A 13,871-nucleotide genomic window follows, 5' to 3' on the forward strand; every position below is an offset into this window, starting at 1 on the left:
AATCAGCTGGCGAGAAGCCTTATGTAAGTGTGTGTTCCCCACTTAAGAAGTTCTCTCATATTTGTCTATAAATTTCTAGCTAAATTTCTTAGCTTGATTTTCCGCAGCAACGCGTGGGGTATTATCTAGTTAATCAAATATACATGGTATTCAAGGATACATACTGTATTCTGGTAGAATCCGGTTTGGCGGTATGTCTCCATCTGCAGATAGCCTCTGGCCTATGCAATTTTGGCATGAAGAATTTAAATTTGCCGCCCTCTGAACAAGTCGCCTCGCCGTAGCCGCCGCCGCCGTCAGCCATCTCTTTCCATCCGATTCGGCTGCCGCGCGCAGCAACCCACAACCACTCCATCGAACACCGCCTCGTGTTTCTTTTACCTCTCTTCCTCATTCGCATCGTCGTTGTCGGCCCAGCCAGCTCCAGATGCGCGCGCCCATAAATTAGCGGAGTGTCACCGGCCGTAGACCATACCACTCGCGCGCGAGGCAGCTGGCCGAGAGCGAGCGGGCGAGCGCGCACGCGGGGGACACATGGCGGCGATCGCGAGGGGGAGCGTGCGGGAGGTCCGCGTCAGCGACGTGGAGGCGGCCGGGCTCGCCGCTGCCGACGCGGGGCCCTTCCTCGCCGCGCTCCGCTCGGCGGTTGGAGGTCACGACGACGCGGCCGCCGTGTGGGCGGCGGTCGTGGCGGCACGGGTGCTGCGGCCGGACCACCCGCACGCGCTCCACCAGCTGGTGTACTATTCCGTCTACGCCGGCTGGGACCGCGCCGCCCGGGGCCCGCCGCCCTACTGGTTCCCCTCCCCGTAAGTCTCGCCGTCCGCCGTCCGCCGTCCATTCTCTTCCACGTTTTGCTCCGAAACGTTTGATCCAACCGGGGAGTGGGAGGATCGTCTGTGATGGTGTTTGATGGTGCTGGGAGCAATCAATGACTAATCAGCGATGAAAGTGACTGCAAGTCTGCAACTATCTGAACCAACCAACCAGTTAATTAAGCTTATGGTTCCACTTGACCCAAGTATTTTAGTCTAGCAACAACCGATAGTGCTCCCTCCGTTTGGACTAAAACCACGACACTTATTTTGAAACGGGGGGAGTAGTAATTATCAGCGATAAAATCTTGATAGCTCATAAGACATGACTGTAATTGGGGTTTAGTGTAAATTCACATCGTGCGCGCTATGTGATTACGATGATTGATTTGATGTATATCAGTATATGGTTACTTTACTTCATGATCGATTTATGTATTTGATTGCTACAGGACTGACTGCAAGCAAACAAATCTTGGGAGAGTGATGGAAGAGAATGGACCTAAGTTGTTAGGGGCATCATATAAGGATCCAATTTCAAGCTTTGGCCTCTTCCACAAATTTGCCGTTGAGAATCAGGAGGTCAGTTTAGAATTTGGAATTTACTTCGCATGCAGTACAAACCAACAGCTAGAACATCAGTTCAAAGTTTTATTTCTTCATAAATCATAATATAGCCCCCTTGGTGATCATTGCATAGGTCTACTGGAAAATTGTGCTAAAGGAGCTCTCCATCAAGTTCCTACGAGAACCAACGTCGATCCTAGATGCGTCGGATAAATCAAAGAAGGGAGGAACATGGTTCCCAGGTGCAGTGCTCAACATTGCTGAATACTGTCTCCTACCATGGCCTTCCCAAAACAAGACAGATGATAGCACGGCAATTTTATGGAGGGATGAGGGCTTCGATGATTATCCGGTGAACCGTATGTCATTGAAGGAGCTTCGCACCCAAGTGATGTATGCATCTCTTATCAAATTAAGAGTAGGGGGCATGCATGCAGAAACCTTTAATTTTCTTTTGTTTTCTTCGAGGATTTCATCATCATGGGTTTTTTGCTTCGGTGTTTTCAGGACTGTTGCAAATGCCCTTGATACCATGTTCCAAAAGGGGGACCGTATTGCAATCGACATGCCTATGACATGCAACACGGTCATTATTTATTTGGCAATCATCCTTGGAGGCTTTGTTGTTGTGTCAATAGCAGACAGTTTTGCACCTCAGGAGATTGGCACTCGCATGAGGGTCGCAAAAGCAAAGGCAATTTTTACTCAGGTTTGACCGTAGCAACTAGCATGTCTCATGAACGTCGGTACTATAGTAGTGCTCATACTAATTTCACGATATTCCAGGATTTCATAATTAGGGGAGGGAAGAAATTTCCTCTTTACAGGTATTTGATCGATCAAATTATTTATTTAATATATGTGTTTCAGTAAATTTATTTGCTCAACTATAACAAGAAACAATTAGTAACTTTTGGTAGGATCGCATGTGCGAAAACTACCTTTTTGCTTTGATTTAAGAATATATGTTTCATTTATACTTTTTTGCATGTAATTACTGGACTATCACAGACCAATTCTCAGCACGTACCTAAATAGATCAAATTCTTCAGCTGTGTCATGAAAGGGACTTCATGTAAAGCTATTGTAATTCCTGCAACCGGAGACTGTCTTGGAGTTACACTAAGGAATGGCGATATGTCCTGGAAAGATTTTCTTTCTCGTGCTGCTGGAAGGTATGCAACAAATTTGATCCTTCCCATGTCAGACAGAAATAGACAACTGTGATGTGACCAACATGGCAAAACAGAGGTGATTTTGTGATGTGACCAACATGGCAGCCATATGTCTTGGATTTGCAGGTCACCCATGTACTCTCCAGTTTATCAATCTGCAGACGCCCTAATTAATATACTGTTTTCATCAGGAACAACTGGTATATACTACCCTGAGTTTCTGATGCAATTTCCTTTCATCTCCGGCTCACAAATTTAAGCGTGATTTTGATCTGTTTTATTTGATTCGGGCGCAGGAGAGCCAAAAGCTATACCATGGACACAACTTTGTCCCATCAGATGTGGAGCTGATACCTGGGCAAATTTGGATGTTCGCCCAAAGGACATTAGCTGCTTGCCTACAAATCTGGGTTGGGTAATGGGACCTATACAGTTGTTCTCATGCTTTCTAAATGGTGCGACATTGGCTTTATATCATGGTTCTCCACTTGGACGTGGTTTCTGCAAATTTGTCCAGGTGTGGCGTAATTTTCACCATCTCTTGATTTAAACTGCTAAAGTCAATTTATCCTTGTTCACTTTTTAGTTTTTTTTCTATGCAGTATCATAGTTCATAGAGCTCTTATTTTGTGAATGAATCGGGCAGGATTTGTCAAAAAGTACCTGCATATTCATGTTAGAAGCTAAATATAAACTGCGCTTACTCATGCGCTTCATGGGTCCATCAAAATAAATTGCAGGATGCCCATGTGAGTGCATTAGGATCTGTGCCTAGCTTGGTGAAGTCATGGAAGGCTGGGAATCATACTAAAGGGCTAGACTGGACCAAAATCAGGTGAGTTTCTACTTACACTGTTAGAAAGCCTTTCAACTTCATTATATGCTCGTCGTAAGGAGCTACAATTCAACAATTGCAGGGTACTTGCTACAACAGGGGAGGCTTCCGATATTGATGATAATCTGTGGATATCTTCGCGGACCTGTTACAAGCCCATTGTTGAGTGTTGTGGGGGCACAGAGCTGGCATCCTCATTCATTCAGGGGAGTCTTTTGCAGCCACAAGTTTTTGGAGCTTTCAGTGGTGCATCAATGTCCACTGGATTTGTCATACTCGATGAACAGGGAAATCCATATGTGAGTATTCTCCGTTGAATTTTCTGTGTTAGGTGATTGCGTTTGCAGCATAAACATTTGAGGTTTGCTATGACAGCCTGATGATGTACCGTGTTCTGGAGAAGTCGGTCTCTTCCCTTTATATTTTGGTGCCACCGATCGGCTTCTCAATGCTGACCATGATAAGGTCTACTTCGATGGAATGCCCGTTTACAGAGGACGGGTATGGAGTCTCTCACATCAGTTCTCCATTTAGACTCCTATATGAACACAGCGTATTTTCATAATTTTAACATCAGTCCATGTGGTTGCTTCGCTTTTGCCATTTATCTAAACTGCTTGACAAAAATTGTTGGGAAGATATTCAACAGTCGCAGTAGTCAACTGTTGTTAAGGTTTACAAAATAGGTATGTTCTCCAAATTTTCCACTGGAGTCCTAGCTAGAAGACAATAAGCAAATATGTGATTTTGACATGTTACTGTGCTCTGACATAAGTTGCAAAGTGTGCTATGAAAAAACCAGCAATTTGAGTCAATGTTCCCTTTGCTGAACCAACCAAATACTATTAGAAGTTATCAGTAATAACCAGAATGGTGAAAAAATTAACACGTTGTGACGGTACCTCTACTGCAGCAACTCCGACGACACGGAGATATAATCCAGAGGACAGCAGGTGGCTACTATATCGTGCAGGGCAGAGCAGACGACACTATGAATCTTGGAGGGATTAAGGTTGAAGCTCCTCCTTTCAATGTTTTCAATCTCTTGTTTGCATTTCATGAAACCAAGTCAATGTTGCTCTTGCATGAACAGACAAGTTCAGTGGAGATTGAACGGGTTTGTAATGGAGCCGACGAGGGTCTTCTAGAAACAGCAGCTGTTAGCGTCAAACCTCCCGGCGGGGGGCCAGAACAACTGGCTATCCTGGCAGTGCTTAAAGATAGATCCGCAACCTGTGATGCAAATCTTCTGAAGGGAAAGTTCCAGAGAGCTATCCAGAGGAACCTCAATCCCCTTTTCAAGGTGAGAGCTTCTTTTTTCTGACGTTCAGTTCAGATGATCAGATGGACACATGTTATTAATGAGGGAATTGGGATCGTTTGCTCGTCCTGACAGGTGAGCTATGTGAAAGTCGTCCCCGAGTTCCCGAGAACCGCTTCGAACAAGCTGCTGAGAAGGGTCCTGAGGGATCAGCTGAAGCGAGAACTCGGGAATCGCAGCAAGCTATAGGAGACCTGAGGGATAGTTATCTCTTTTTTCAATAGGGAATGACTCTTCATAATGCAAGTGATTATTGAACTCTGGGTCTGCACATAAGCACCGGTTCGAATCCCTTTCTGTTGTGTTCATTCAGTTCATTGGGGGTGTGCAGATTCACACAGACTTCTTATTGTATTGTATGTCCTCAGCTAATTTGAAGTAATATATAAGGCGATGGTTGCTAAAATCGGATCACTGTATGTTTGAGGGGTTTTATGTCATCACATCTTCAAATAGTACGTTTTCTCTTTGTACCATTATATTAAGACAAGACGAGTTGCATCATGTAGTGTCCTTATCAGACTAAACTCAGATATGTTTTTTTGGGGGGTACTTTACCTGGCAAACTAGTGTCTTAAAAAACTGAATTTATGCATCAAGTATCCGTTTGAAATATCAAATTGAAATCCAATTTGTGTTGGGAAAAACAATAAGAGTATATTTGCACCTCGCTTCAATACAACTCTATGGCATTACAGTATGACCTCTGCATGCCCAAAAGAATTATCATTGTGACTTGAGCTATCTTAATTAATGTACCAGTCATGCATGGTACTCCCTCCGTTCCTAAATATAAGTCTTTTTAGACATTTCAAATGGATTACAACATATGGATGTATGTAGACATATTTTAGAGTATAGATTCACTCATTTTACTTCGTATGTAGTCACTTGTTAAAATATCTAAAAAGACTTATATTTGGGAATGGAGGGAGTATATGTCTGAAAGATAAATGCTCCTATTTTGGTCAGAATACACCATGATGATGCAGCAGAACAAAATCCATATCGATGACTTTATGCACACCCTGGCCGCATGCATCTTTCAGATGCAGGGGCCGAGGTGAGCCTCCTTTTCAAAAAAAAAAAAGAGAGACAACTAGTTTGACTTGTGGAGAGCTCATTTGGCAGAGCACGGCAAGATGGGCCAAAATTTACACGGCTGTAAAAGCTGAAGGAGTCAAGCTCTGCTTGGATCAGGACGCCCATTTTGTTTTGCTTGGTGTAGACAGCGTGCATCTTTGTGTGCTAAAAGTTGAAGGAGTCAAGCTTTCAAGTCAACCGCACATATTCCTTAATTCCCTGGACAGGCCATAAGAATTCAACTGACATATTAGATTCACGGACTTTTATAACTATCAAACGTTCGAATTTTAGCAATAGACAAGAACGATCATTACTTCACTTTAATTACATACATGTATGTATTTGAATGATCAATTTTTCTTTCACGTGCACTCCTCCCTCTAATTACATGCATATATGCACTAAAGGACGAAAAATTGATGTCATCCTAGATTATTTATTTTTTCAAACTTCAAAATGTTTTCTAGCTCAAACCATCACTCCGATTGAAAAACTGTCTTGACAAAAAAAATCGTCTCGGCGAGATTTTCGAAACTAGATCTCATGTTGATATGTTCTGATGACTCTTTTTGATAAAAAATTACCACATCTGGACTACGTAAATTATCACGTCTGTCATACATAAGTTACCATGTCATTTACACAAAAGTTTTCGGGGTATGTTTTCAGCAAACTTTTATCCCATAGTCAAAAAATGATTACGATGTTTGTAGTGAGTTATCAACTTTGTTGTGTATATTACTATGTTGCACAAAAGTTATTGGGGTATATTTTCCAACAATTTTCATTTCCTTGGTCAAGAAATTACCACGATATTTGTATATGAGTTATCAACTCTCATGTGCGTGTATTATTATGTTGTTTACACATCAGTTATTGAAAGGTATTTTTTAACAAAATTTCCCCTGGTATATTCCGATGACTTTTTTTCGGACAAGAAGTTACCATGCCTATACTACGCAAATTATCACATCTGTGGTACATAAGTTATCAGCTTGTTTTCATAAAAATTACTAGGGCATAAAAATGATTTCTCTTACCTTCTCCCCACATGCATGCATACGCTAGAGGACATAAAAAGCTAATGCCATCCCACATTCTGCTATTTCGAAACTCAGTTTTTTTTACCTCAAAACCGTTGGTATGATCAAAAAGTCGTTCAACATAAAAAATCTGATGCGATGAAAAATTCGAAAGTAGGTCCCATGTTGGTATATCCCCGATGAGTTTTTATGGTCAAAAAGTTACCAGGCTTGGGTTAAGTAATTCATCAGCTTTGTTGTGCGAATATTACCATCTTATTTACACGTGAGCTATCATGGTGTTTTTTAACAACTTTTTTCTAGATCAAAAAGTTACCATGCCTTGGCTAAGTAAGTTATCGGCTCTTCTATGCTTAGATTATCATGCTAGTACATATGAGTTTTTTCTCGAATACGCATAGCATGCGTATCTTGTATTAAAGAAGAAAGGGGTACAAGGACCCTCCACCGGGGTTTTTACAACACACCAACACCACTGAGGGTGCTATGTAACACCCTCACCACCGTACCCTAGACTAGCTCTACGTCTCGTCCATAGCCCACATGTGAAGCTAGTACACATGAGTTATCGAGGGTGTTTTTTAATAACTTTTTCCCGAGTCAAATAGTTACCACGTCCGGACTAAATAAATTATCAGCTCTGTTGTGCATATATTACCGTGCTAGTACACATGAGTCACGGGTTTTTTCAATAATTTTTTTCCATGAGTCAAAAATAGTTACCACGCTTGGGCTAAGTTAGTTATCAGCTCTGATGGGCGTATATCACCATGTTAATACACATGAGTTATCAGCTCTATTTTAACAACACCCCCTCCCTCATTCAAAGTTATCACAATATTTGTAGCTAAGTTATCAGTCTAGCTGTGCGTAAATTATCATCATATTACAAAAAGAAGTTATGTAAGTCTAGGAGGCGAAACATTTATTTCCCTGAAAATTGATCATCTGTACAAAAAGAGACAAGTACAAACACAGTAAATCGTTCCTTAAAAAACTTGGTCCAGATGATTCTTTTCATGGTGGAAAGCATTGTTGTTTTCCCACTTTCCAATAAAGTATAAATATCAGCTAACCTGTATCTATAACACAAAAGGCAGACTTAGCCCAGGTGGAGCAGCTCGTGTGTCCGAATTCCTACTTGCACACTTTTTTCTCTGCGATATCTTTTCACGCGCAAGAAGCAAAACGGGCGGTTGGGCCCACGCGAGAAGCGGATCGGGCTGCGAGCGAGCGAGAAATTATCACGCGGGGAATCAGGTTCGAAAGGCAATCAAATCATTCGGATCTATTGCCTAATTCCGAACGTTTGGAATTTACAAATTCCGTAGATTCATATTATGCCTCCTAATCTTCTTTGACGGTAATTTAGAATTTTACTGATTTCCCTTAAAATGATACTCCTCCGTTCCATAAAATTGAAGCTCTAGAATTGCTAAGTCGTTTATAGGAAAAAAAATTAACATCTAGAACACCAAAATTAGTCTCATGAGATTCAATATAAATTATATATTCATAGTATGTGTATTTGATGTTGCATATTTTTGCATATTTGTTATAGAGTTGGTCAAACTTAAAGAAGTTTGACTTATGACAAACTTAGGCTTTTAATTATTTTCAAACGTAGGGAGTATCATGTTGGGAAAGACAGACACAAGAGAACAAAGGAACATTCATGAGCTTCGGGAAGTTGGTAATTACGTTGCCCCGAATGGTGAGCTAGACTTCTGGCTCACGCCCTGTACCTAGGGACATTCAAAAACAATATTACTAGAGACAAATAAGAAAGGAAAACCAATGGGTCATGCCAATGCGGCACCACACATAACGCAACATTGCTTCAAGTTCAGGGAGCCCTGTTACTACATAGCACATACTACCTGATGGTCCCCTTGGTTTCCGGGAGCAGTGCAGCTGCCCACTGCTCCCCCACCCCCTAAGAGTCAAGCTTGCACCAGTAAGCACCCTATCACCGAAATTATTTATCTCCTGATTCAACAGATCCTTATACGCACACAATATAACCAAAGAGTTAGTTTACTCCTTTTTTTGAAAACAAAAGAGGTAGTGTAGTCGTCTCACTGAACCAGATGAAAAAAGATGCAATGTTTGTAAAAACATTAGCACATGTGTATCAACGGCTTTGCTAGTTTTCTGCATATGTTTGGAGTCATGGGAACAATAGAGTGGTGGCGATGAAGAAGTCATAGGGATGGAGGGGGACCTCACCACTGAACGTGTGGGGGTGGAGGGGCCAGGACTATGAGATCGAAGGTGTAGCATGACGCTAACAAAGCACAGAGGAGATGACCTCGCTGACATAACCATGAGCGGGGGCTGAAAGCAAACAGTGCACAAGAGAAAAACTCACAATCTCAAGACTATAGTGATGCTGGTTGACTTGCATAGGCTCCTATCAATATTGTTATGAACAATTTAGACTACAAACATTGGATAGATTAGGAAAAAACATCAAAGAGCATGATAATATCAGAGTCTTCTGTATACATCACTTCTAGTTTCATATTTGATGTCTTGGCTTTTCTCCATGCTTATAGCAGTGAGACTACATATGTCAACCCAGAAAACTCGAGGACAAAAGGATAAATCTTACTATGAATGTTTTTTTTTAAAATCTATTGACACTTTATTGCATAATTGAAAAGGTTAAATCCTTCATTACATGCGGTAATAAAAAAAACCTGGAGGTTTATCCTCCCAGGAGAACTCTAACTGCATATCATACGCATATCTAGCTGTAAAGTGTGCCAAAGTATTTGCTTCCCTAGGACAGTATATGAACTTCACGGGTTAATTCAAAATAGGCTCCGAATACCCAATAGTAACCATAGCCAAGTTGGTGGTTTTTATTCCTCGAGTCATGGTTATAAATTTAAATTTTTGGGATACTTTAGATGTATATATCGTTTGCATGCCACATAAGAATCCAGATGTTTTGTTCCTACTAATGTTTGGGAGCTAGGGCACCAGAACCCTCTGGCTGCCGTCCGATCCCAATCCGACGCACCAGGACAGGCCCGCCGACGTGTACCGAGCCTCGCCGGGCCGGAAGCAAATACGGAGCATCCCCGGGGACTTCACCGGAAAAGTGGACAGCACTTCCGCCGAGCGCCGGGCAAGATGGGGTTCATCGGCGACCAGGTGGAGGCGATCCGCTCGATGCAGGTCCGCCAGGTGCTCGCGCAGATCATCAGCCTCGGTGGGTGATGCTCGCTCTCCCCCTGTATCTGTTTCCTGCTTTTCTTCCTCATTCAGAGAGGTTTCTCCGACCTATTTCCCGCTCAGATCGGCGGGGTTGGAGGGTCAGGAGTTTGCCGTCTGTGTGATCCCAGTAGATTTTCGATGGGAAGTAGCCTCGTGGACCCTGAGGGCCTTCGGCTCTTGATCTGGTTCCGCGAGCTGTGTTAAGTGGGCTTTCCTGAAGAAGAATAACAGGGGTGTAAACAGCACAGGAGCGATTGAGTTGGGTGTGCCAGCGTAGAGAAGTGAGCTGGGGAATTTCTGCCCTCCATGAATGATGAGTCAAGTGTGATGTTTTTCCTTTTAAACTCTAGTCGCTAGTTGCTACTAGTGCTGTTCCTTGCTTCAGACAGATTAGATACTAGCTCATGATATTTAGGGATATGCTATTGATTGATTGATTGCAGCAGTGCTTTTATACTGGAGCTCTGAATTTTTGCTGTGCCAGGTATGATTGTTACGTCGGCATTGATCATATGGAAGGGGTTGATGGTTGCGACTGGGAGTGAGTCCCCGGTGGTCGTAGTTCTTTCTGGTAGCATGGAGCCTGGCTTCAAAAGGGTCAGTTATCTAGTTGCACAATATGAGAATCAGACTTGTATGCATGCTTTTCTTATCATTAGGCATTTTAGGTGGACATATAAGTGTTTCCTTGACTTCTTATATGAAAATATGCACTTAAATGTGATCAGTCTAAATGTCAGAAGTTGCATGTGCAATACATAGATGGACATTTCTGTATATTTATAAGAATACAATGGTTTCCTAGAAATTCTACTGATTTGTGAAAGGTGGAAGATTGCCTTATTGTCTTGTCATGCACCATTAAGATACTGGCCCCATTCATCTCAACATTTTCCTCTAAGTTCCCTATTTGGCAAGTTGTATCAGTGCATATCATCTAGTTTTAGTTTCACTTCAGATTCTATTTTGCTTCTTGTAATGTGCCATCATCTTTCTACATTGCTGTTGCTGAATGATTCATCATATGCTTTGCAGGGTGATATCCTGTTTTTGCGCATGAGTAAAGAACCCATCCGTACTGGAGAAATAGTTGTTTTTAATGTTGATGTAAGTCCTACTGCTTGTTAAGCTATAAATCAGTAGCTCAATCATGGATTCGTCAGCTGTTGGTGCTGTATTCAACTTTACTGTGTGCTTCTACATGATCCTGACAACAATAAATTAACGTCTGATTGTTATGTATGTAGGGCCGTGAAATTCCAATTGTTCACCGTGTGATTAAGGTAATTGGTATTTGAAGTCATCACATGAATAATCTTATCTATGTTAGATCTGAAGTTTCTTTTTTTCAATGCTGCATCTGAATTTACTCTACTTTCTGTGCAGGTTCATGAACGCCAGGAAAGTGCTGAAGTTGACATCCTCACAAAAGGTAACCATCATATTCAGTTTCGGTGCCATCAGTTTCTTCAGTGATTATAGTGCTCAATGGTAGAGCAGTTTGTGCAGTCCTGCAATAATAATCAACATCTAGCAATGTATAATTCACAGTAGATGCCACTACATGGTTCTATCTCAACTGGTAAACTGTCCTCTAGGTGACAACAATTTTGGGGATGACCGACTGCTGTACGCGCACGGTCAGCTGTGGCTTCAGCAGCACCACATCATGGGGCGGGCTGTAGGGTGAGTATCCATAACACTTGCATCACTTACCTGCCTTCATGCTGGTGAAAAGCTATTACGCTTACTTGACTGCTATTTTGTTCTGTGAACAGCTATCTTCCATACGTTGGGTGGGTTACCATTGTGATGACTGAGAAGCCGATCATCAAGGTATGCTTAGTCTTATCAAGTATATACTGACCAACCCAGAGGTTGTGATGGTTGTTCTGTTCCCTATGAAGGAAGGTGTCCGTCAGATTTTGATAAAACTGCCGTCCGTTACTCTGGTTAATGGGAGATCTAAAATTGAAATAAGAAAATGCATGCAATCTGTACAGTATAGCTGAAATGCTGAATTTGTGCAATAGCTGAAATGCTTATATATGATGCTCGTTGCTGCAGTACCTTCTGATTGGCGCACTGGGCCTGCTGGTGATAACGTCGAAAGACTGAAGATTCCACCTTGTCACAGGGTCGTAGTCTGGTCTTATAGTAGCGCAGAAGTAACCGACAGCTGAAGATGTTGCATCGTGTATTGAATGGAAGTTTTCATGTGTCTGTTTTGACTTCTGAATATGTATCTGGCCCGCCGAACAAGGTGTTATGCAACACTCGTCTTCTGATAGTCCTAACTAATGATATCAATCTGGTTATTGCACTGAATAAAAGTAAGCGTTTAGTTGCATTTTCGGAAAATAAAATTCTCTATACGACTCAGAAGCGAAAACTATCTCGATGGTGGTTTGACCCTGGATGTACCTCTGAAGTGTAGTATTTTTGTGCTGCTGTTGAGATGAAATGGACTTGCTTGGTTTGTTGAAGAACCAGCGTGAAAAGGCTTCTGATGTAAATTTTTGTGTTGCTCCACGAACGACTGAGCCGACTGGGCGGGCTGGTCATCGTGTGCGCGAGTGCCACAATCTTCGGCGTCCACTCAGCTAGCTGGCATGCCTTGTTGTGTCACCCGTGTCCTGCCTCAGCACTGAGCATCGTCAAGCTCTGGCTTCATGCTCCCCTCCAAGGCGCTTCGTCGTTGGTCGTATCCGCAACCGTTTGGTTTGGCAACCTCATCTGATGTGGCGGTGTAGTCTCCTCTGCAGCTCAGACTGAACAGCTGCAAGGCTTGATCGCGCGTGTTGGTAGCGTTCTGGATGAGGTGGAGGTTGCTTTGAGCACGCTTCCCCTTGTGCCCACTATGTTGCATACCACTTCGACGTTCGTGTCTTCCTAGTGTGGCCAGTGTTGGCTCTGTGGAGGATATGGGAGCGGAGCTATATGGTTGTCTCCTCGGGGCAGTTTGCCGTGGTCGTGGCTCCAGTGTTACAGATCATGCATGAGCTTCTGGAGCTATGCCTGAGCCCTCTTTTGCCTCTGTCAATCGAGCATATGAAGGTGGACTCCAGGTGACCTCATGCGCCCCACTCCACCCACACTAGCGAACTTTATCCCGATACTCTCTTCGCAAAGAAATAATTGCGGCGTGATTGTCATCTTGGAGAATGCTAGCCTTGATTTTGGAAGTGCAATTGCTTGCCTCCTAACTGGGATGACAATTAGGGGCAAAAGCAAGAAGGTGGACGATTGCCCTTGGATCAACGCGTTCGAAAAGAGAAATCACTCAAGTGCAAAGGCAAGAACGCCCCCATTGAAAAGGCTCCCACAACTGCTTGATGGAAGATCTTCTCTTTTTTTTCTTTTTCTGAAAACTCCACCCATATATTAATTAATTAATACAGATGTTCATACAATCATTCGTTACAGTTTCTGCCACACAGGGCGGAACACTATTAATAAGAATACCATCAGACCTATTTAAAAAACTAAATTTTGCTCAGCTCGGCCTCACGATTTGGATCGTCACTATGGTTTTGGTGTTGTTCTCGTCAGGGGTCTATTGTGTGTACAAGTGTCAACGATTGCGGATGTTGTGTGTTGCGAGAGTTTAATGGGATGCATGTGCAGTCGTGAGGTTTCATGCTTTCTGACTGGTCTTCTTACAGTTTAATTGTATTGTTTCTTTTTTTATAAATTAACTAGACAATTCTCTTCTTAATTAATCAACGAGGCAAATTTTTTGTCTTCGCTTTTTAGAAAAACTTTATTTATCAGAGTGGAAATAGCTCAACAAATACACATACA

General features: G+C 42.5%; 2 protein-coding genes across 4 annotated transcripts; both read left to right on the top strand.

Moving 5' to 3' along the window:
- The first annotated feature begins 376 nt into the window (after positions 1 to 376).
- On the top strand, positions 377 to 5,119 carry LOC147973348 (putative CoA ligase CCL12). Of its 3 annotated transcripts, none has more exons than XM_087522034.1 (14): positions 378 to 809; positions 1,268 to 1,397; positions 1,516 to 1,775; positions 1,890 to 2,091; positions 2,169 to 2,209; positions 2,435 to 2,557; positions 2,663 to 2,757; positions 2,854 to 3,074; positions 3,298 to 3,392; positions 3,475 to 3,691; positions 3,768 to 3,893; positions 4,306 to 4,404; positions 4,486 to 4,695; positions 4,789 to 5,119. In XM_087522034.1, the coding sequence occupies exons 1-14, from the start codon at positions 535 to 537 to the stop codon at positions 4,900 to 4,902; spliced, it is 2,208 nt and encodes a 735-aa protein (XP_087378160.1). In that variant the 5' UTR covers positions 378 to 534; the 3' UTR covers positions 4,903 to 5,119. The 3 variants fall into 3 exon arrangements, with proteins under 3 accessions (XP_087378159.1, XP_087378160.1, XP_087378161.1); XM_087522035.1 differs by having other exon boundaries at positions 381 to 809; positions 2,684 to 2,757; XM_087522033.1 differs by having other exon boundaries at positions 377 to 809; positions 2,684 to 2,757; positions 4,306 to 4,695.
- Positions 5,120 to 9,899: 4,780 nt separating this feature from the next.
- Positions 9,900 to 12,417, top strand: LOC147973349 (uncharacterized). The gene is made up of 8 exons (XM_087522038.1): positions 9,900 to 10,062; positions 10,552 to 10,664; positions 11,103 to 11,174; positions 11,315 to 11,350; positions 11,454 to 11,499; positions 11,666 to 11,753; positions 11,846 to 11,903; positions 12,135 to 12,417. The coding sequence occupies exons 1-8, from the start codon at positions 9,984 to 9,986 to the stop codon at positions 12,183 to 12,185; spliced, it is 543 nt and encodes a 180-aa protein (XP_087378164.1). The 5' UTR covers positions 9,900 to 9,983; the 3' UTR covers positions 12,186 to 12,417.
- The last annotated feature ends 1,454 nt before the right edge of the window (positions 12,418 to 13,871 follow it).

Source organism: Triticum urartu, chromosome 5A, assembly GCF_056163025.1.
Source record: "Triticum urartu cultivar PI428250 chromosome 5A, HENAU_Tu73, whole genome shotgun sequence".
Classification (NCBI taxonomy): domain Eukaryota; kingdom Viridiplantae; phylum Streptophyta; class Magnoliopsida; order Poales; family Poaceae; genus Triticum; species Triticum urartu.